Genomic DNA, 23512 nt, shown 5'->3' on the forward strand with positions numbered 1-23512 from the left:
ATTGGTCCATGGCATCCTGATTAAATACAAGCAAGGGCATTGTTAAGGAAGAAAATAAGATCAGACGAAAAATCAAGAGTAATAGAAGAACAAAGAGGCTACCATGGTTTGGGTCATGGTATCACCTGAGCCAGGTATTCACTCTTTACATCCAAAGCACTCATAGCTTCATCCAAAAGAAGTACACGAGGATTCCTCAGTAATGCCCTTGCTATTCCAATCTGTTGTTTTTGACCCCCTGACAACTTCACACCATGCTCTCCAACAAGTGTATTGTACCCTTCCAGAAAATTTGATACAAACTCATGGGCATTGGCCATTCTCTGTATTTGTTGAGTCAGAAGTGGACAATGTTTCAAATTTAGGAGAATTCCATATTCATTGAAATAGTCAAATGAAGCAACTAATTGTACTCTCAATTTGACAATACAAGTCGCATGTTTCTAGTTCAAATCAAACGAGATTTAAAACATGTCTAAAGGTTTTTGAAATGTACGACAACATTTTCAATGTCAACAGTGCTGGCTCTGCCTTTCAGTCCATATAGAATATTGTCTACTACTGAGCAGTTGAAAAGAACAGGTTCCTGGCTCACAATACTTACTTGCAAAATTTGCCAGTTGGTTTTAAATGAGTGCATGAAAATCAATTTTGCTTCCAGGTTGGTACTTTCCCCTGAAAAATCGAGTATAGTAAACATGAAAATAGATTGCCCCTTGTTTATATCTTCTAAAAATGCCTGATTATAGTAGGCACCCGCATTAACAGGTGTAATAGATGAACAAATATTAGATAATATCGACACATCGTTCACTGTTGATTCGAAACATGGTGCAACTCCTAGCTCATCAAACAAGTCTATAGTCATTGCCTGCAACCCAGCAGTGCCTCCACACACTCGTGGTTGATGCCTAGACGACAAAAACAATACATTCTTTAAACTTGTCTACTCTCAAACATTTCGAATACTCCATTGGAACCAAATTTAACAGAACCCCAAATCGGAATTACCTGTACTCCCATGGACCCAAATTTAGCAAATTCCCAAAACAAAATCAGATTATATGCATGGCTCATCCAAGGAGAGTCAAGATGGTTGCACAGTAAAACAGGAGGGAGATAACAGATATGCTTTTGAGGGACAAGATATTACAACAGGCCATTCTTTTAGAGATTCCACTAGGAGCAGACAAGTACTTATCTTCATTAAAAACAATCAGTGATGTTGAAGTGTCAGTCTACCAAAAAGGTACATTTATATTCTGTAATGTTCTCAATCTTATCTTGCCAGCGTTCTGCATAATCGGAACTAAATTCTTTTCAGAACTCTCATTTGATGTCAAACAACTCTCCATTGAAAAATATGTGACTTGAAATTTCTGATTAAGGCTATGCATAGCATGTACCATATGTTGATGCTACTTGTATAATGATGGCATTTCAAGGAAACTAGAAAAAGCATTGTTGAGGCATTCACTGGACACTTTTGAAGCCAATTCTGAGATTTCTGCACTGGCAGCTTCTAGTCCAACAGAACCCAAATTGTGGCCAGCAACAGTTTCCTTGGCCTTCTCTAGCACAAACTACAAGTGAAAGAAATTGTAAGACAGACGTGTGTGAGTTTGAGAGAGTGTGACAACGATGATGAAGATAGAGAGATACATACCAAGGTATTGTTAGGCATTTCGTAATACCATTCATTAACAAATGCTGGGAATATAGCCTGGGCTGCCCTGACAAAAATAAGCATCGCTTTCATTCCCATCCATTCAAAGGAGAAAAAATGGTCTCCTTAAACCCCAAATATCAATCTAAAAAATCAACAAAATCAACAAACACCGTAAGGGAGAAATTCAATGTCATTGCAAAATTGGATATTCATTTCAATAAATTTATTTTGCAATGGGGATTCATCTACACTTCAGGTCAGGTTTATCAAATAGGGCTTATATATCTACTATTTAAAAATATACCTTGCCTATTAGTTATCCAACCTGGCAGTCATATGAAGTTATTCAGAAGAATGCTAGAACACATCCATCTTAACATTGAAATTGTTGCATCAAGGAATTTGATAGCGTTAACCACATCATAGATCATGCATTAATATGGATTTGAGTAATTATACTAAATTATTCACTGCTAGATACATGCCATCTTAGTATTTCCACGAGTGCTGAGAAATACCAGAAGATAAAAGGCCAAGAAAACAAGCCCTGCTGCTCCTGCTGTGAGGCAAACATATTATTTTTTAATCTTGCCTTGTGTGTGCAATAGAACGCCTGGTGATAAGTGGAGGACAAGTTCTTTGATCTTTATACCATAGAACGGAAGGAAGGCAAAATACTGCATACAAGGTAATGATGCTTATGCAATCTTTCTGGAACCTCCACAATGAAGTTCCAGATGGTTTTTCTTTCCATCACTGATGGATTATTATTGGTGGCAGGCAGAAGGAATAGGGGAATAACTACTCTATTATGATTATCTTGTTTTATGTAAAAAGTAGTACTTTTACATAGTATGTTACATCACTGGACGATTAAACAATTTAATGATATTAAGAAGTTAAGGCATGGAAGTTTGGAGGGTTTTGTTCAAATCATTGTGTTAGTCATCTTTGGGATTATAGCTACACAAAAATGCCTTGGTTTATCATGTTTTTATTCCACGAAGTGTATAGCTACAGAAAAATGCCTTGGTTTATCATGTTGTTATTCCACGAAGTGTTCATCCATTTATTTTACTTGGATATTTAGAGTGAATCCTTGTCAATAACACTCTTTTAGAGGATTTCAAACTACTTTACTGTTAGTTTCAGTGACTACATTGTAATGAATTCAACAATTTAAAAGCAATTAGCAACATGCTCTTCAGCCAAGATAGTTATTCTCTCGTGATACTTTCTCTTACCCTTGAGTCCATCAGCCTTTCACTCGGTGGCACTGTAAACAAGTTTTGGTAACTTTTTCCTCAGATATTTTGGAATGCAGTGTGATGGGTTAAAGAATATGGAGAAGTTGAGAGTCTGAATTAACCATATATTACATCTCTTAGTAGTCCATGCATAAGAAGATCAATTTATGTTTCCCGTGATTTTTAAGAGCATTATCTTCATTAAGAAGTATAAAATAAACAGTAAGTAGGATTTGCAATAAGTCCAGGAGACAACCCCAAACACATGAAATATTCAACAAGATTTCCTTCCATAAAATTATAAGCAAGGATCATCTAACAATTGTTAATCGTCAAATTTCTGTGTTAGTGACTCTGGTATCAGAGATTCAGACTAGATGTAATTAGCCATCAATGTAGTATGGATTTATGAAATGCAACTCAGGTAGTTTGCTCCATGTTCGTTCGGGCTAAGAAAACTTAATTTTTAGTTTTGGATCCTTGCAGTTGCCTTCGAATTAGAGATGCATAGATACCATTCTTTTTCAACAATTCCTCATGAGTACCACTTTCAACTATCTGACCGCCTGACACAACTGCCACGGTAGTTGCACTTTAGACTGTTGAAAGTCTATGTGCTATAACTAAAACCATCTGTCCTTTTATCAATTGGTCCATGGCATCCTGATTAAATACAAGCAAGGGCATTGTTAAGGAAGAAAATAAGATCAGACGAAAAATCAAGAGTAATAGAAGAACAAAGAGGCTATCATGGTTTGGGTCATGGTATCACCTGAACCAGGTATTCACTCTTTGCATCCAAAGCACTCGTAGCTTCATCCAAAAGAAGTACATGAGGATTCCTCAGTAATGCCCTTGCTATTCCAATCCGCTGTTTTTTACCCCCTGACAACTTCACACCATGCTCTCCAACAAGTGTATTGTACCCTTCCAGAAAATTTGATACAAACTCATGGGCATTGGCCATTCTCTGTATTTGTTGAGTCAAAAGTGGAAAATGTTTCAAATTTAGGAGAATTCCATATTCATGGAAATATTCAAATGAAGCAACTAATTGTACTCTCAATTTGACAATACAAGTCGCATGTTTCTAGTTCAAATCAAACGAGATTTAAAACATGTCTAAAGGTTTTTGAAATGTACGGCAACATTTTCAATGTCAACAGTGCTGGCTCTGCCTTTCAGTCCATATAGAATATTGTCTACTACTGAGCAGTTGAAAAGAACAGGTTCCTGGCTCAAAATACTTACTTGCAAAATTTGCCAGTTGGTTTTAAATGAGTGCATGAAAATCAATTTTGCTTCCAGGTTGGTACTTTCCCCTGAAAAATCGAGTGTAGTAAACATGAAAATAGATTGCCCCTTGTTTATATCTTCTAAAAATGTCTGATTATAGTAGGCACCCGCATTAACAGGTGTAATAGATGAACAAATATTAGATAATATCAACACATCGTTCACTGTTGATTCGAAACATGGTGCAACTCCTAGCTCATCAAACATGTCTATAGTCATTTCCTGCAACCCAGCAGTGCCTCCATACACTCATGGTTGATGCCTAGACAACAAAAACAGTACATTCTTTAAACTTGTCTACTCTCAAACATTTTGAATACTCCATTGGACCCAAATTTAACAGAACCCCAAATCGAAATTACCTGTACTCCCATGGACCCAAATTTAGCAAATTCCCAAAACAAAATCAGATTATATGCATGGCTCATCCAAGGAGAGTCAAGATGGTTGCACAGTAAATCAGGAGGGAGATAACAGATATGCTTTTGAGGGACAAGATATTACAACATGCCATTCTTTTAGAGACTGCACTAGGAGCAGAAAAGTACTTATCTTCACTAAAAACAATCAGTGATGTTGAAGTGTCAGTCTACCAAAAAGGTACATTTATATTCTGTAATGTTCTCAATCTTATCTTGCCAGCGTTCTGCATAATCGGAACTAAATTCTTTTCAGAACTCTCATTTGATGTCAAACAACTCTCCATTGAAAAATATTTGACTTGAAATTGATGATTAAGGCTATGCATAGCATGTACCATATGTTGATGCTACTTGTATAATGATGGCATTTCAGGGAAACTAGAAAAATCATTGTTGAGGCATTCACTGGACACTTTTGAAGCCAATTCTGAGATTTCTGCACTGGCAGCTTCTAGTCCAACAGAACCCAAATTGTGGCCAGCAACAGTTTCCTTGGCCTTCTCCAGCACAAACTACACGTGAAAGAAATTGTAAGACAGACATGTGTGAGTTTGAGAGAGTGTGACAACGATGATGAAGATAGAGAGATACATACCAAGGTATTGTTAGGCATTTCGTAATACCATCCATTAACAAATGCTGGGAATATAGCTTGGGCTGCCCTGTCAAAAATAAGCATCGCTTTCATTCCCATCCATTCAAAGGAGAAAAAATGGTCTCCTTAAACCCCAAATATCAATCTAAAAAATCAACAAACACCGTAAGGGAGAAATTCAGTGTCATTGCAAAATTGGATATTCATTTCAATAAATTTATTTTGCAATGGGGATCCATCTACACTTCAGGTCAGGTTTATCAAATAGGGCTTATATATCTACTATTTAAAAATATACCTTGCCTATTAGTTATCCAACCTGGCAGTCATATGAAGTTATTCAGAAGAATGCTAGAACACATCCATCTTAACATTGAAATTGTTGCATCAAGGAATTTGATAGCGTTAACCACATCATAGATCATGCATTAATATGGATTTGAGTAATTATACTAAATTATTCACTGCTAGATACATGCCATCTTAGTATTTCCATGAGTGCTGAGAAATACCAGAAGATAAAAGGCCAAGAAAACAAGCCTGCTACTCCTGCTGTGAGGCAAACATAACTAAAGTTGTACAGTTGTTTGTTCAGTGGAATAAAATTATAATCTATATAAGCTATTTGAAACATAGGCCTTATGACTGGCAAGGTCAATACAAATTAAAATCTGATTCTATTCTGCATTTGCATATGATGCAACATAGGTATTAGGCCTTATATCACCCTGGAGATCATGGTTTATTGCATCATCAATGTAAATAAGGCATCGATTTGAAGAACAAGGTACTTAATTTTTAACAGCATGTTATTCTTGACAACGTCATGGCTTATTCTGTGTTCTAATTTGCATACAATCTCTTTGCTTTTTCCAAGGAGTGATGTTCTTCACAACATATCTCCCTGTGGGTGTCCTTAGTTCAAGTTTGGTGTCATTGGTGCACACAAAAACAAGTTTTCACCAAAGTAATTATATAGTGAGCTAGTGATAACAAGGATCTTCATATATGATACATGGAATTAACAAAGAGATTTTTTCCAAGATTTTGATGCTCAATGGAGACGTAGTGGGTGCATATCGTTCTACAACATTCCCATCTTTGTCCACCAGAAACTTAGTGAAGTTCCACTTTGTTCCATTACCAAAAAGCCCACCTTTGCCTAACTTCAAGAACTTGTAGAGAGGAGCTGCATTGCTACTATTAACTTCGACCTACATCACAGAATTTCTACTTAACACCAAGGATCCAATGAAGCAACCACATGGACTGGTTAAGTTTAAACTTTAAATGAATCCTCTAGCATAAAGAGAGAAGAAATCCAAGATGGTATAAAGATCAGAAGAGGCTGTCAGATTAATAGTTAATAGTTAAGAAAAAATTAATAGTTAGAGTTTCTTGTTGCTAAACAATTTCTTGATGGCTTAAGGGTTTCTCAATGGTTTCTCCAAAGGAGAATTTATCTTATAGATATTTTGAGTGTTGAACGTGAAATATCATTTTTGGTAGATGGACCCTTTAAGGAAACCAACAATATTTACTATAGGGCAAGTTCTTGCGTGTTCTTTCAGAGGACTCATGTTCATTTCTATGCGGGAGAGACCACTGGTGGATTCTAACATTCTGGCTGCCCTCGGCTGTGAATGTTTTATATGAAGGAAAAATACTGCATATAAGGTAATGATGCTTATGCAATCTTTCTGGAACCTCCACAACGAAGTTCCAGATGTTTTTTCTTTCCATCACTGATGGTTTATTATTTGTGGCAGGCAGAAGGAATAGGGGAATAACTACTCTATTATGATTATCTTGTTTTATGTAAGAAGTAGTACTTTTATAGAGTATGTTACATGACTGGACACTTAAACAATTTAATGATATCAAGGACGAAGTTAAGGCATGGAAGTTTGGAGGGTTTTGTTCAAATCATTGTGTTAGTCATCTTTGGGATTAAAGCTACACAAAAATGCCTTGGTTTATCATGTTGTTATCCCACGAAGTGTTCATCTATTTATTTTACTTGGATATTCAGAGTGAATCCTTGTCAATAACAAACAAGAGGTGACATGTATTTTTGGTAGAGAATCTGGGTCACCAAGATATTATTCGGACTGCCAGTCTTTTTGTACACTGATATTATGAATAATATTTGGCCTTGCTTAAAGCAATGACATATTTCTCCCCTGAAATATGAATGTACAGAATTCTTATCTCTATTGTTCAAAATTTTTAAATTTGTTTGGAGAAAAAAATGTATATTTTACTTGTCAAGTTTTTCAAAAAGTTGAATTTTGAAAGATTTATGGGAAGTAGTTGAACTTTTTACAACTGTTATCTCCTATTTACTTCTCGTCATATTGTTCTGCCTTCTCTCTCTCTTTTTCTTTTCCCCATTTCATTCTCCTCTGTTTTCTATTTGCTTCTCGTCATATTGTTCTGCCTTCTCTCTCTATTTTTCTTTTCCCCATTTCATTCTCCTCTGTTTTCTATTTTCTTTGTGACGAAATTCTTAGAATATTATATATTTAGAAAAATAAATTTTTATTTTGTATTTACCAAGCATTTAACTGGATTTCAAATTCTTAGAATATTTTGAAATATTATATATTTAGAAAAATAAATTCCTCACTGCGTTTACGAATTCCAAATTCTTAGAATATTTTGAAATATTATATATTTAAAAAAAAAATTCCATGCCGGAAACTATTATATGAACCGCCCATTTCCGCGGATACATAGATGACCAATTTTTTAAAATATTTGTGCAGATTAGATATCTCAAATTCTGAAAAGTTGTCCTAGAAGCTCTCTCCGAGGAAGGAGATAGTTTCGGATTTGTTGACAGGAATAAAATTTGATCTTAGGAGAGATTATATCATAAATATTCATGCGACACTAAAAATATCCAAAATATAATTAATACAACCGATCAAAATTCCATGCTCTGCTAAAATCGAGTTATGGAACACTTACAGGGACTAAGATTGTTGACCATGTTGATTCTCATTGTCATAGTTATAAAAAAAAACCAGCTACATCAAACCTATAAAGCAGAGCGCCCTTCATTAACCAACCATTTTTGTCATGTCTTAGCCTTGCTAGTACAACATTTGAGCGAATCTATTCACTAGCTCACTAGCTTATTGCGTAATATCACAACTTGTACCAAATACGCTGCCACTTTTTTTGGTTTCCTGTCAGAACTGTCGTCCTCTTTAAACTTTCCTCTCGATATATAAGAATTTGTCTAACAAAGGTGGGAAAATTTCCATTCATTAACAATTAAAGAGCATTACTTTATGCATTATTTATTACATTTTAGTAGAAAAAATTTATAGGAAAAAATTTAAATTATTGTTTCTTAGGTGGACTTTTTTGCTTTGACACATTTCTATTTTATGATACTAGGCTATTTTTTCAAAATCTAAAAAGGAAAATTACATTATATTCATTGAAATTGATATCTACATCTTTTGAATTCAAAAGTTTAAGGAATTTGTTTGAATTTAACACGTTTTATCGAATTATATCATTTCAATTAAAAGAAAAGTATCTGTTTGCATTTGTTAATTTCTTTATTTTTCAACCTCTTTTAACCCTCATAACATACTTTAACATTCTTGACCCAAGAATGTATTTAAAGTCTCACTTGGTTATTATTAACTAATTACGGGTTGGTATAATGTAAGTGATTTCTCTTTATCTTCAAACTTTGAATGAAATTTTGTCTATTAATTTTTATTTAGTAATTTTCTATATCTCATGATTCTTCTCGAAAATATAAAAGTATAATGTAAGTGATTTCTCTTTATCATCAAGTTTTGAATGAAATTTTGTTTACTAAATTTTATTCAGTGATTTTCTTTATCTCATGATTCTTCTCAAATTTATGCCTTAGGGCGTTTCCTTTGCAACATCTCGTGCAAATGCTAGTTAATTCGCAACGGGAACACAATGTGACACACAAATTATTCATCAAATTTGACAAATGCTTTAGGATTGAAATTCCTACCCTGATTGGCAATTAACAGAAAATGGCTTTATATGTCTTCACCGCTATTATAGCTAAATTGGTGCACTCAATTACAAAAACGAACAACACATCATATGACAGGAAAAGTGCGAAACGTGGCGAAGGGGGAGTGGTTAGCTTGGAATGTCGTTTCACTCATCGACATTGCGAAAATACGTTGAAGGCCAAAGTCCGCGATGTTAGGTGGAATGGATGGTGTTTGGTGGAGTTCTGTGTGATCGTTGATCGTGGGTAACAAAAGCATTTTATCCGATCGTCATTACTAAGCGCACTATTCTTGGAATTTCGAATCTGAACAGCCGTCATATTTGACTGTTTTGAAAACTTCAGTATCCCATTATAATGGTTTTGACAATTTTTTTAGTTAATTTGGTTACAGGATTTTGAATTGGGTTGAATCTATTTTTACTATAAGGGAAAAAAAATTAATTTATTTTTATTTTTTTAAGTATAATGAGAAGAATTTTTTGGTGGAGATCACATTATAATATTTTTATTGACGCGTTTCGAACCAACGAGTGTGGTTCATCCAGAAGGCAAATTGAAAAACCAGATCATGGCTACAGGGTAAATAGGGAGAGCAGATATTCCAACGGCTATATTTGACTACAAAACAACTATTTTGACAAAGAAACAGTTAAATTTGACAGGCCAAATTGACTCAGAGAGAGGAAAAGTTATTAAAGTTATGATTATTATCAAAATTATTGTTATATATATTACAAGCATTTGATTTTTTTTTTTAAATTAATAAATTAGTTGCCTAATTATAATAAAAATATATAAATGGTTAGTAAATCATTAAGGAAGTTAGTTTTTTGGCTAACTCAAAACTGCTAATAAGAATACTAGTTAAATGATTTTGCATATTGTGAAATAATTATAAAACAAAAAAATACATCAATATTATAGTAAGGAAAGATATGTAAAAATATACCTTCCTAATTTAATAAGTAAATAGTCAATAAGTTATTATGTGAAAAAGTTCCATTTATTATTAATATTATACACATAAGATATAATAATTAACTCACAAGACCCTGGCCTATTAATAGCCTATCTAAAACACAAATAAATGATCTAAAAAGGATGAATATATATATATATATATATATATATATATGGAGAACTAAATACATGTATATTATGAAAACAAAACTTTAAATCATTTACTGAATAAATATATAAATAGTTAATTAGTTGTTATGCAAATTAGTTTTTAGAGAAAAACAACTCACATGACCTAAACCTATTAATTTTCCTATCTATAAAGAAAAAAAAACCAATTATAAAAGGATATATATATATATATATATATATATATATGGAGAGAGTGAAGGAGAATAGAGAGACTAGAAGGGAAAATGACAACAATCAAACAAGGCAAGGCAAGGAGGGAAAAAAAAAGAAAAACCCAAGGAAATTTAGCCGGGACAGGGGAGAAGGAGGGAAAAATGGGGAGGTGGCTAGGAGGAGAGGGCATTGATCCAACAACTACTAATCTTCCATCCCTCATCCCTATTGAGGTTTCTAGGTCTTTTTTCGATTTCTATAGCTTCCTTAAATTTATGGGGATAGAAATGCGCCACTTTGGCGATAACATGAGCTTCCTCAATACATACATGGTACTTCATCTTCTCCACATGTTCAGCCAACCTGGAAGACTGGAAAAAAAATAAGATTTAAGCACTCTCAAAGGAAAAAAAAACATAAAAAAAATAAGATTTAAGCACTCTCAAAAGAAAAAAAAACATAAGATTTAATCACTCTCAAAATTTTATTTTTTTCAACTTTTTAATTTGTCAAAATTTCACCATCCCGGCGGACTTGTGGCCTCGGTAGACAACGACAACACTGTTATAATGGTTTTGAAAACTTCGCTGGACTTGTGGCCTCGGTAGACAACGACAACACTGTTATAATGGTTTTGAAAACTTCGCTGGCCTATGGAAAAAATTTCCGTATTCCACACGCCGTTTACCCGTAAAATCCCATTCCTTTGGGATGCGTTGGACTGAAGGCATTGACTGCTCCATTAAATGAGCTTGCTATCTATGTCCTGCCCACCCTCTTGTTCTTACTATTTTCTTCACCCAGATCGATCCCAGTTTTGAAAGCTTAGACCGCTTTATTTATGCGCATGGTCACCTGCAGTTTTCAGTGATCACTGCGCTTATTGTTACTATTTTCATCCTTACAGCAATCATCCAGAGTCCAATTCCAATGACACAGCTTAAAATCGCCTCTAGTCTCTCTACCGCTCCTTCTTTTGCCTCAACCTGGTATCCCCGCTACGATGTTTTTATTAATCATCGTGGCCCTGATTGCAAACACACATTCGCCACTTGTCTCTACCGTCGGCTTCGTGACCAGGGATTGCAAGTTTTTCTGGACGACAAGGAATTGAAAGGGGGGCATCACATTGTTGTTGGGTATTTTTCAATGGAGAAATACCAAAACCAAATAGAATTCACCACAGAGACAATGCTCTGTTTACTCTGTCCAGGATCTTTTGCAGACAACCTCTTAAAAAACAAACTCACTCAGAACACAGCATTACACAGTCACAAACACATTTCTATTAATTTAAAACTGAAACTCTGTTACATATTTCTTCCTCTGTGCAAAGAGGGAATAAAAAAAACTCTGCTGCTCTCACAGATTTTCCACTGCTGTGGATATTACAAAAATTGTCTTCTGTTCTTCAATGGCTAAAAACAAAACATTTCATTCCAAATTCTATAACGCACTGCTGTGCTTTTTACAAAGACAATCGCACTCACATGCGTAACCACCACTCACAACAAAAAAAACTTACATGAACTACATACACTCACGGGCTCGACACAATGTTTTATATAAAACATACATCCCCAAAAAAAAACTGAACTACCGCACGTAGTCTATTTACTACATCATAAAAAATATATAAAAAAACATATAATAATATATGCCCATGACTATATTAAACACATGGGACGTATGCCCATTATCTCATTAATGGCCGCCACCAAAACTACGTAAACACATTAAAAGCATTTAATCCCCTTCTCGGCGGTCAACAAAAACTTCACGCAAAATCTGACTTGTCGTGGGCCCGTGCACCTTCCGGAGATCGACGGCGGAGATCGCGCGTCCAAAATACTTGGCTGATCCAACGAGGTTCGCACACCAACCTCCAGCAAAACAAACGGACTTTAGCGTCCGGGGAAAGCAGTTTTCGGTCGCTCGTACATGGGACGCGTGGCGGCGAGTGAGGGTGTTCGGAGCCTCCGCTACGGAAACCGCCTTCAGCGAATGGTGGTGCGGGGAGACCGGGCTGGTTTTCGAAAACCTCCACCGCGCTGTTCAAATTAACATTTTAACACTCCCCTTTAATTTTAACAGCCGCACGTTCAGTCATTCCCAAGCATTTTCTCAAAAATTCGAAACTCTTCTGAACCAGTGGCTTTGTCAAGATGTCTGCAACCTGTTCCTGGGTCCTGCAATGTTCGAGGACAATTTCTCCATTGTTCACTAATTCTCTGATGTAGTGAAACCTTGTATCAATGTGTTTCGTTCTCTTATGAAACACAGAATTCTTTGACAAAGCAATAGCTGAGCTATTGTCACAAAAGACCACTGTTGCTTTTGCCTGCTCTTGGCCTAAGCTTCTCAACATCCTTCTCATCCATACTGCCTGACATGCTGCTGCTGTCGCTGCCACATACTCTGCCTCTGCTGTAGATAATGCTACAATGGACTGCTTCTTAGAAGCCCATGAGATGGCTCCTGAACCCATGTTAAAAACATAACCGGAAGTGCTCTTCCGATCATCTACACTTCCAGCCCAATCGCTATCTGTGTACCCAACCAAATCTGAATGTTCTGAGGCATGATATAAAATTCCAAACATTTTAGTGCCTTTGACATACCTCAAAATTCTCTTTGCTGCCTGCCAATGTGCCTCCTTTGGCCTCTCCATGAACCTGGAAATCAAACTAACAGCATACATAATATCAGGCCTAGTTGCTGTTAAATACATAAGGCTGCCCACAATGCTTTTGTACAGGCTAGGATCAAAATCCTTGCTGCTGTCCTCTCTGCTGAGTTTTAATCCCATCACTGTGGGAGTGATGGCTGCCTTGCATTCTTGCATCTTAAATCTGCCCAAAACTTGATTTACATATCTTGCTTGAGATATAAAAATTCCTTTTTCATTTTGATCTACTTCTATGCCTAAGAAGTATCTCAACAAACCCATGTCAGTCATTTCAAATTCATTCTTCATGACTGATTTAAAATTCTCAATAAGATAAATATCATTTCCAGTGAAAATAACATCATCTACATACAAGACAACAATTAAAATTTTACCATCCTTTTCCTTGATGTAGACTGTGGGTTCTCCTTCACATTTGTCAAATTCATTCTCCAATAGATATGAATCTATCCTGCTGTACCATGCTCTTGGCGCTTGCTTCAGCCCATAAAGAGCTTTCTTCAATTTGCACACTTTGTGCTCTTCACCTTTCTTCTCATATCCGAGAGGCTGTTCCACATAGACCTCTTCCATTAACACTCCATTTAGGAATGCTGATTTCACATCCATTTGGTAGACTTTCCATTTGTTTTGAGCTGCTATGGACAGCACTGCTCTCACGGTTTCCATTCTTGCAACCGGGGCGAAAGTCTCCTCATAATCTCTCCCATACTGCTGCTTGTAGCCTTTGACAACCAGCCTTGCTTTATGCCTTTCAATCTTGCCTTCAGCATTGCTCTTGGTCTTGTAGACCCATTTCACACCAATGACTTCTTTGCCTTTTGGTAGCTCAACCAAATCCCATGTTTTGTTTCTCTCTATGGCATTGATCTCCTCATCCATAGCTTCTATCCATTTCCTATCTTTAATTGCTTCTTCAAAATGGATAGGATCATCAACATGACAAAACAAGGCAAATAAGGAATTCATTCCTTCATCATAAATGTCACTTAGATTTCTAAACTTCTTACCTCTTTCACTTGGTGTGCAAGTGCTTGAAGATGCACTTGAATTTCCTCCTTGTGGTGTGCTTGGAGAAGCACTCTCATTGATCCTCAATGGTGTACCTTGCTGTCCTTGTGTTGGTGCTGCTGTTTGGGGATTCATTTCAGCCACCTCCTCTTCATCTTCATCATGAGACAAACAGTTTTTAATGTTCACTGTTTTCTCTATGCTTCCATCCCAAGCTTCCTCCTCAATGAATTGAACATCCCTGCTGACAAAGAACTTCTTGGTAGATGGAATGTACAGCCTGTAGGCTTTGGATTCATCACTGTATCCAATGAAGATGCATTTCTTTCCTTTGCTGTCCAACTTCCTCCTTAGCTGATCTGGAATGTGTGCATAGCCCACACACCCAAAAACTCTCATGTGGGTGACTCCTTGCTTTCTCCCACTCCATGCCTCTTCTGGCACTTTGTTCATGACTGCTTTTGTAGGACACCTGTTCAGTATATAAACTGCACAATGTACAGCTTCAGCCCAATACTCATTTGGCGAATGCTTTGCCTTCAACATGCTCCTTGCCATCTCCATGATGGTCCTGTTCTTCCTTTCAGCAACTCCATTTTGCTGTGGGGTGTACCGAGTTGTAAACTGTTTATGAATCCCATTTTCTCTACAAAACTTTAGGAATTCATTTGAGATATACTCACCTCCTCTATCAGTTCTCAATACTTTTATGTGCAGCCCGCTTTGGTTCTCCACAAGTGCTTTGAAGTTTTGGAATTTCTCAAAGACTTCACTTTTGTTCTTGAGGAAATATATCCAAGTCTTTCTTGTAAAATCATCAATGAATGTCAAGAAATATAGGCTGCCAGCTAATGATGGAGCTTGCATTGGTCCACACAAATCTGAGTGGATAATCTCTAAGGGTGCCTTTGCCCTTATGCTTTTCCCTGATGGAAAACTTTCTCTATGTTGTTTTCCCAATATACAACCTTCACAAAGGCTGTCCGGCTTCTCTATCAATGGTAATCCCTTTACCATTCCTTTTCTGCTCAATAAGTTTAGACCTCCAAAATTTAGATGCCCGAATCTCAAGTGCCATAACCAGTTCTCATCCTTTGGCACGCTTTGGAAGGCCTCTTGGGTGACTGCTGCCATTTCCCTTTTGTTTTTCATGTCTGCCCGGATTCGGAGAGGGAACATCTTGTTCCTTGTCATCTTCACTTCAGCAATGCATCTTTTGCTGGGTGGTATGTCCATGATGGTGCACACATCATTTACAAAGTAAACATTGTAACCCTTTTGGATAAGCTGTCCAACACTCAATAGGTTACATCTCATTCCGGGGACATAGTATACATCTGCTATGGTTTTCCTTTCTCCTTGTTTTGAAAATATTTTTACCTCCCCTTTTCCCATAACAGACACTTTACTATCAGTTCCTAGTGTGACCTCTGATTTCAAATTCTGATTTAACGCTGAGAAGAGGGCTACATTCCCTGTCATATGGTTGCTGCAACCTGAGTCTAAAAACCATATGTCCTCACTATGTGTTTCAGCCATGTTACAAGCTAACAGGACATTTTCTTGACTGTTGTTTTCTCTTGTAACATTTGCACTTTGTCTGCTGTTCATATCATGTTGTTTCTTTCTACAATCACTAGCATAATGTCCATACTTTTTGCAATAATAGCATTGAACATTAGATTTATCATACCTTTGTCCTTGAGCCTGATACTGTTCTCTTTGTTGGTTGCTGCCTTGACCTTGGTTCTGATTTGGATTGCTGCCTCTTCCTTGTGCATTTGATGAGCTGTTCCTTCCTCCTCTATTCTGGCTTCTGCCTCTTCCTCTTCGGTTTCCTCTTCCTTGACCTCTTCCTCTTCCAAAGGACATCTGGGTCTTGAAGGCTTGCTCAAGAGATGAGTTTTCATTCCTACTCAACCTCTGCTCATGAGTCATCAGTGATGCATGTAGCTCATCAACTGAATATCTTGAGAGATCCTTTGTCTCTTCAATGGTGGTGACTATGGCATCAAACCTTGAGGGTAAGACCCTCAATATTTTCTCCACTATTCTTCTATCTTCAATTGTTTCTCCATGAGTTCTCATTTGTGTGATTACACCAATCACATGAGTGAAGAATGATTCAATGTTGTCTGACTCCTTCATGTTCAAGTTTTCAAAATCCTTTCTCAGCATTTGCAATTTTGCTGTCTTCACTCTCTCCATGCCTTGATAGGCTGTCTTGAGGGTTTGCCATGCATTGTGTGATGTTGTAGCTGCTGCTATCCTTGGGAATATACTCTGGTCCACTGCTTGATACAACAAGACAATGGCCTTTGCATCCTTCTTCCTATTGAGTTTCAGTTGATCCTTCTCTCCCTGAGTTAATGCATTGAACTCAGTTTCATCTGCTGGTTCCTCAAACCCATATTCTACTAGTTCCCATATATCTTGAGAGATGAACAAAGCTCTCATGGTTATAGACCAGTAGTCATAGTTCTTCCCATTAAAGTGTGGGAGCTGGGTGTTGAACATACCCATGCTTGTGCTTGCCATTCCTTGCATCTTGAACTATGGTTTTAAATCCTTGACTGTGATTTTTTTTAAAAAACTGACTGTCTTCTGCAATAACAAGAGAAATGCTTTTGGGGAATACCTGAATCCTTCGCTGTCTGAGTCTTCTAACTGCCTGAGAGGTTTTGCTGCAGCAACAACCTTCTCCCTTCAGCTTCTTTGTCTCCTACAAAGAGCCTAATCCAGCTCTGATACCACTGTTGGGTATTTTTCAATGGAGAAATACCAAAACCAAATAAAATTCACCACAGAGACAATGCTCTGTTTACTCTGTCCAGGATCTTTTGCAGACAACCTCTTAAAAAAAACAAACTCACTCAGAACACAGCATTACACAGTCACAAACACATTTCTATTAATTTAAAACTGAAACTCTGTTACATATTTCTTCCTCTGTGCAAAGAGGGAATAAAAAAAAACTCTGCTGCTCTCACAGATTTTCCACTGCTGTGGATATTACAAAAATTGTCCTCTGTTCTTCAATGGCTAAAAACAAAACATTTCATTCCAAATTCTATAACGCACTGCTGTGCTTTTTACAAAGACAATCGCACTCACGTGCGTAACCACCACTCACAACAAAAAAAACTTACATGAACTACATACACTCACGGGCTCGACACAATGTTTTATATAAAACATACATCCCCAAAAAAAAACTGAACTACCGCACGTAGTCTATTTACTACATCATAAAAAATATATAAAAAAACATATAATAATATATGCCCATGACTATATTAAACACATGGGACGTATGCCCATTATCTCATTAATGGCCGCCACCAAAACTACGTAAACACATTAAAAGCATTTAATCCCCTTCTCGGCGGTCAACAAAAACTTCACGCAAAATCTGACTTGTCGTGGGCCCATGCACCTTCCGGAGATCGACGGCGGAGATCGCGCGTCCAAAATACTTGGCTGATCCAACGAGGTTCGCACACCAACCTCCAGCAAAACAAACGGACTTTAGCGTCCGGGGAAAGCAGTTTTCGGTCGCTCGTACATGGGACGCGTGGCGGCGAGTGAGGGTGTTCGGAGCCTCCGCTGCGGAAACCGCCTTCAGCGAATGGTGGTGCGAGGAGACCGGGCTGGTTTTCGAAAACCTCCACCGCGCTGTTCAAATTAACATTTTAACAATTGCTTCTCAAATAGAAGCAGCCATTGAAGTAGCTTCTGTACAGATTGCCATATTCTCTCCGAATTACGCGGAATCATATTGGTGCCTGAAAGAGCTGGTTCTCATGGTAAGCTCGGGGGCTACCATTCTCCCTGTGTTTTACCACGTTGAACCTTCTATGGTACGGTGGGCGACCGGAACTTACGGTGAAGCCCTGCAAAAGCTCCAACAGAAGAGAACACGCGACCCTCAAACTGGCGAAGAGAGGCCACGTTACGACTCAAACACTGTTCAAAGTTGGAGAGACGCACTTTTTCATGTCGGGGGTATAAGCGGTTTCGTGCAGCACGGGTAAGCAGGATTCGTACCTTCCAATCTATTTTAGTTTTCCATTTCTTAAACTGGTATAGGGTGCTTGATATTTACATAGGCCATTTTCATTACTTATTTCGCTCTCTCAACTATTATTCAGGGAGAGTGAGCTCCTGGAAAATGTCGTGCAAGGCGTTCTGAAGAAAGTTCCAAAAACACCTTTGGATGTGGCAAAATATCCAACAGGGTTGGGCGAAAAATTGCAAGATTTTGAAGGAACAGTGCTCTCCAGGCAGAGGGAGACTGTGGGGGCAAAGATTGTGGGCATTGTAGGCGTAGGCGGAGTTGGTAAAACCACGCTGGCGAAACATTTCTTCAACCTTAAAAGATCACATTACAATGCATCGTCCTTTTTATTTGATGTCAGAGAAAAAGCACTGACAAGCTGTTTAAATTATTTGCAGAATCAACTCATTAGGGAGCTGAAACATACAGATGTTAAAATTGAGAGTCCTGATCAGGGTATAGAGGAACTTAAAAAACATCTCTCATCTTGTCATGTTCTTATAATTCTAGATGATATAGATCATATAGACCAGATGGAAAAGCTTTTGTCAATGAAGCATTCCCTTAGCCCTGAGAGCCTTATTTTGGTTACCTCTCGTGACTGGCATGTCCTCAGAATCTCAGGACTCGAAGAAGAATCAATTTATAATCTAAAGGGTCTGAATATAGCAGACTCCAAGGAGCTCTTCTGCTCCCATGCCTTCTTTCGGAGCTATCCACCAGAAGGGTTTGCAGATCTGGTAACTCGGTTTGTAACTGTGTGTGATGGATTGCCATTATCTTTGAAAGTCTTTGGGGCAGTTGTTTGCCGACGAAAACAGGGTTACTGGGAAGAGATACTGGAACGACTTCAAGAAAGACTTCCTAATGAAATACAAGAGAGACTACGCATAAGTTATGAGTCACTCGAAGAAGAGGATCAGAAAATATTCTTAGATATTGTTTGTTTTTTCATAGGAGAGGAAATAGATAAGGCAATAGAGATATGGGGTATTGTGGGGCTGGAAAATCTAGAGAGCAAGTGTCTCTTGGAGGTGGACAATGGAAAGAAGATAAAAATGCATGACCACATTAGAGATATGGGAAGAATTATTGCCAAACAAGGATCAATGCCGCGTCGCCTTTATCAGAGTGACGATTTTTTGGAGCAAACGTCATCCGTAAGTGCCTCACCATTAAACATTTCTCTTCCCGTACTAATCTTTATAGTCGTCTTATTTTATTCTATGGAGTGCAATGGATAGTGCTATTTCACATGTATACTTTTTTGATTGTATAAGGGCATAACCGAGGTCCGTGGAATTTCGATGCTTCCTCGCCTGCCAGTATTGAGAGACTTCCATTTTACATGCCCGTCGCATTGGAAAATGTTCAATAAAGATCGTTATGATTGTAGAAATTTGAAAATTCTTGCAACTGAAGGTGATTATGTAGAAGCTATATTGAGGAGTGCTCCATCAGCACCTCTCATATGGCTCCGCTGGTATAATTGTCCCCACTCTTCCCTGCCATCTTGGATTCCCATGCAGAGCTTAAGAGTTTTAGAAGTGACCGGAAACAGATTGGAAACGTTGTGGCAACTTGAATCTCAGGTTCGCAAACATGTTTGCTTATTCCTCTTCGACATTTCATTTCAATGTGTAGATGAAATTCGTCCTAGGTCTTTCTTATGGTTGAAATGTGAACGTTGCAGGCGCCGCTCCAGCTGCGAGAACTAAACATATTTTCTCCTCTTTCACACTTTCCGAGGTCCATAGGGCAGATGAAGTGCCTCGCAAAGATTTTTGTGAGTAATAAATGGATGACCATCCCACTCAAAACATTGCCGGAGGAATTTTGCAATCTGCGCTCTTTGAAATGTTTAACCCTATCTGCGTGTTCAGAGATGATGTCGCTTCCAAATTCTTTTGGAAATTTAACAAATCTCCAGAACATAACTTTGTTTGGTGTTTCCAGTTTGGAGATGCTTCCGAATTCTTTCGGAAATTTGATAAATCTCCAGCGCATCAATTTCTCAGGTGCTTCTAGTTTGAAGACGCTTCCCAATTCTTTTGGAAATTTAGGGAATCTCCTGCACATCAAGATGGATGGAGCTTCGAGTTTGGAGACGCTTCCTAATTCTTTTGGAAATTTAACAAATCTCCAGCTCATCATCTTGGTAGATGCTTCCAGTTTGGAGAGGCTTCCGAATTCTTTTGGAAATTTAACAAATCTCAAGCACTTCACTTTGTTAGGTGCTTCCAGGTTGGAGACGCTTCCGAATTATTTTGGTAATTTAAGAAATCTCCAGCAGTTCAGTTTGTTAGGCGCTTCCAGGTTGGAGACGCTTCCGAATTCTTTCGGAAATTTAACAAATCTCCAGCACTTCAGTTTGTTAGGTGCTTCCAGTTTGGAGACGCTTCCGGATTCTTTTGGAAATTTAACAAATCTCCAGAAATTGTTTTTGTTCGATGCTTCCAGTTTGAAAATGCTTCCGAATTCTTTTGGAAATTTAGTAAACCTCCAACAGATCGAATTGTCAGCTTCCTGCTTGAAAAAGCTTCCGAATTCTTTTGGAAATTTAGCGAATCTCCAACGCTTCACTTTGTCAGATGCTTCCAGGTTGGAGACGCTTCCGAATTCTTTTGGGAATTTAACAAATCTCCGGCACTGCATTTTGAAAGGTGCTTCCAGGTTGAAGACGCTTCCTAATGCTTTCGTTCACCTCCAGAGCTTGAAAAGTTTAGAACTTGATTCTTGCTTCAAATTGAAGTGTTTGCCCGACTCCTTTGATATGTTGACTCAGTTGACAGAATTGAGTATATCTTGTTGTGGGATACAAGTATTACCAGAAGATCCTCGAATGATGTGCAATGTGGAGGCATCCTGGTTCAAGCGATTATGGCTATGCTGCTTAAAACTATCGGAGGTACCCTTTCTGAAGGCTATGGCCAGAATATTCAAAATCTGATATGGAGGCAAATATGAGAGCTTTCTTGTTTAGTGAAACTTCAAATTCTGGATATAAGAAGCTGTGCAAACTTTAGCGGAGCTGGTTTGTCTGGAAACGTGGATATCTTTGGAGTATAAGGATCAGCTTGTTAAGTGTGAAGGTGGAGTATAAGGATCACCTTGTTAAGTGTGAAGCTAAATTTATGAATTTTAGATCTTTTTACATCGCCATTAGTTTTTAGATTTCTATCTGAATCACATACAGGTTCCAGATTCTAGATCCTTCTTCAGCCTCTATAAATTTGTAATTTTTCTGGCCAAGGAAAGCAACCCAAGGCTCAAGCCAAGCGTGTTATGTAATGCTAAAAATTTGTAATTTGTAATTTGGAAAGCAAGCTAAGGCTCAAGCGTATTATGTAATGCTAAGTGATTTCTGTTATACAGTGATTGTTTTATCTATTCTGCTGTTTCTGATTGAATAGTCTTGTTGTTTCTTCATTTGTCTGTTTATAAAATTATTCTTTGCTATTACCGTTTAAGTCTCTCAGTATAAATCTGCTATCTATATTATGAATGCTCTGATCTAACTGGTATCAGAGGCAAAGGCAAAGGTCTAGAGGGTCAGAAAGCGAAGTATTAATAGTTATTGTTTGCCCTGAGCTAGGAGATCGACCACCAGCTATGGAACATGTGGATTCCGAAGATTTGTGTCAACAGAGTCCCTAACTATCTCTAAGATAATTTGGCAGGCTACACACGGTTTAGAGAGCGCTTAGGGCGGCCACAAGTAGTCGGTCCTTGGGCATATAGGATGCCGTTGGAGGGCTTGTTGCCCGTGGCTGTCCCAAATTGCTGTTGGAAGTAATTGGAACTACGTCGCCAATGATAGGATACTATTTGCTGCTTTGAATGTTTTTCAAGTTTTTTTTTTGGTTTGTTTGGGGACACAGGGCTGCAAATCAGATATTCTAAGATCTCTTTTTTTTTATATTCTAAGATCTTATGGTTTTAGGAAAGCAAGATTTTGGGTAGGGAATCTGTTTCTCTAGCATCCACCACAGCAGGCCAATGTACTCAATGAGATTGGAACTTCAGTCTCCCAGGCTCCGCCCAATTAGATTTACCATCAAACCACACATGATTGTACTTGAATCATTTTCAAGTTACAGATAACTATATTTGCAAATTTATGGCACCCTAGAAAATGATAGAAGGTAGTTTTCTTTTACTTTCTTCTTGAATGTTACTGGAATTGATAATTAATTTGGAATATAGTTAGAATTGATAAATATTTTTTTTTCGAAAATTGATCAATACTTTTGCTTTTCTAATTTAGAGTTAGAATTGATAAATAATTATTTTCAATAATATCTTAAATTTAAAGTGAATAACATCTTTATAATATCTTTTTTCTCAAACCCATTAAAACATTTTAATTTCTCTGTCATGATATTATGAATGATCTCTAACTAAATTATGAAGAGCATTGAATCTCACCATTCCTTAAAAAAAAAAATTATAATATTAAACAAATAAAGTTAAGATTTGACTTTCTTTCATTTTTATATACAATATTGTACATATATAATATTAAAAAACAAAACTAAGATGTATTATCTTTTGAACCTCGAATGTCCTTCATTAATATTTACAATATTTATCATTTTTTTGGAGAAAAAAACAACATAGCTTTATATTAAGAGTATATAAAGGTCATGAATACATAATTCAGAAATGACTGATTGGCTTGGATGCCCAGACCTCTGCATAATGATGCAAAACCAATTCCCATGCCAGCAGATAATGCCTATCATCATTTACAAAACCATAACAGAAAAACACATGAGAAAGAACAAAGACAATATATATACATCTCCCGGATCAGATGATAATGGAGATGAGACAAAACTTTACAATATTTATCATTATATAGATAGTCAACAATTCGTTATATACAATATTTTAATATATTTATTATAAGTTTTTTTATCATAGAAAAAGATAGCTATTTTTTAAAATTAGAAACTCTGGATAACATTATTTCTCATTAAATATAAAATTAATTAATTTAGAAATGTTATATTTCATTGAATTTAAAATTAATTAATTTAAAACCAAATAAAGTGGGAAATATTTATTTTTATTTACAAGCTATTGAATTTATTTATTTATTTTTTTGTTCTCACCTTATCCTTAAAGATATTACATCTTCACATTTCACAATCATATAAAATCAATGGATCAATAATATATTGAACCTATATATCTG

General features: G+C 37.0%; 2 protein-coding genes and 1 pseudogene across 2 annotated transcripts; 2 read left to right on the forward strand and 1 right to left on the reverse strand.

Annotated features, from left to right (window-relative positions):
- Positions 1 to 3375: 3375 nt before the first annotated feature.
- LOC149162395 (ABC transporter B family member 25 pseudogene) lies at positions 3376 to 4431 on the reverse strand (annotated as a pseudogene).
- Positions 4432 to 17820: 13389 nt separating this feature from the next.
- On the forward strand, positions 17821 to 19556 carry LOC149162396 (disease resistance protein RUN1-like). Its single transcript, XM_089435177.1, has 3 exons — positions 17821 to 17908; positions 17970 to 18285; positions 18407 to 19556. Exons 1-3 carry the CDS (start codon positions 17821 to 17823, stop codon positions 19554 to 19556), a joined length of 1554 nt encoding a protein of 517 aa, XP_089291303.1.
- LOC149162397 (uncharacterized) lies at positions 19545 to 21388 on the forward strand. Its single transcript, XM_089435693.1, has 2 exons — positions 19545 to 19904; positions 20006 to 21388. Exons 1-2 carry the CDS (start codon positions 19620 to 19622, stop codon positions 21260 to 21262), a joined length of 1542 nt encoding a protein of 513 aa, XP_089291819.1. The 5' UTR covers positions 19545 to 19619; the 3' UTR covers positions 21263 to 21388.
- Positions 21389 to 23512: the final 2124 nt, after the last annotated feature.

This window comes from Pinus tabuliformis, chromosome 5_2, assembly GCF_031772625.1.
Source record: "Pinus tabuliformis cultivar Carrire ecotype Pingquan chromosome 5_2, CPIR1, whole genome shotgun sequence".
NCBI lineage: Eukaryota > Viridiplantae > Streptophyta > Pinopsida > Pinales > Pinaceae > Pinus > Pinus tabuliformis.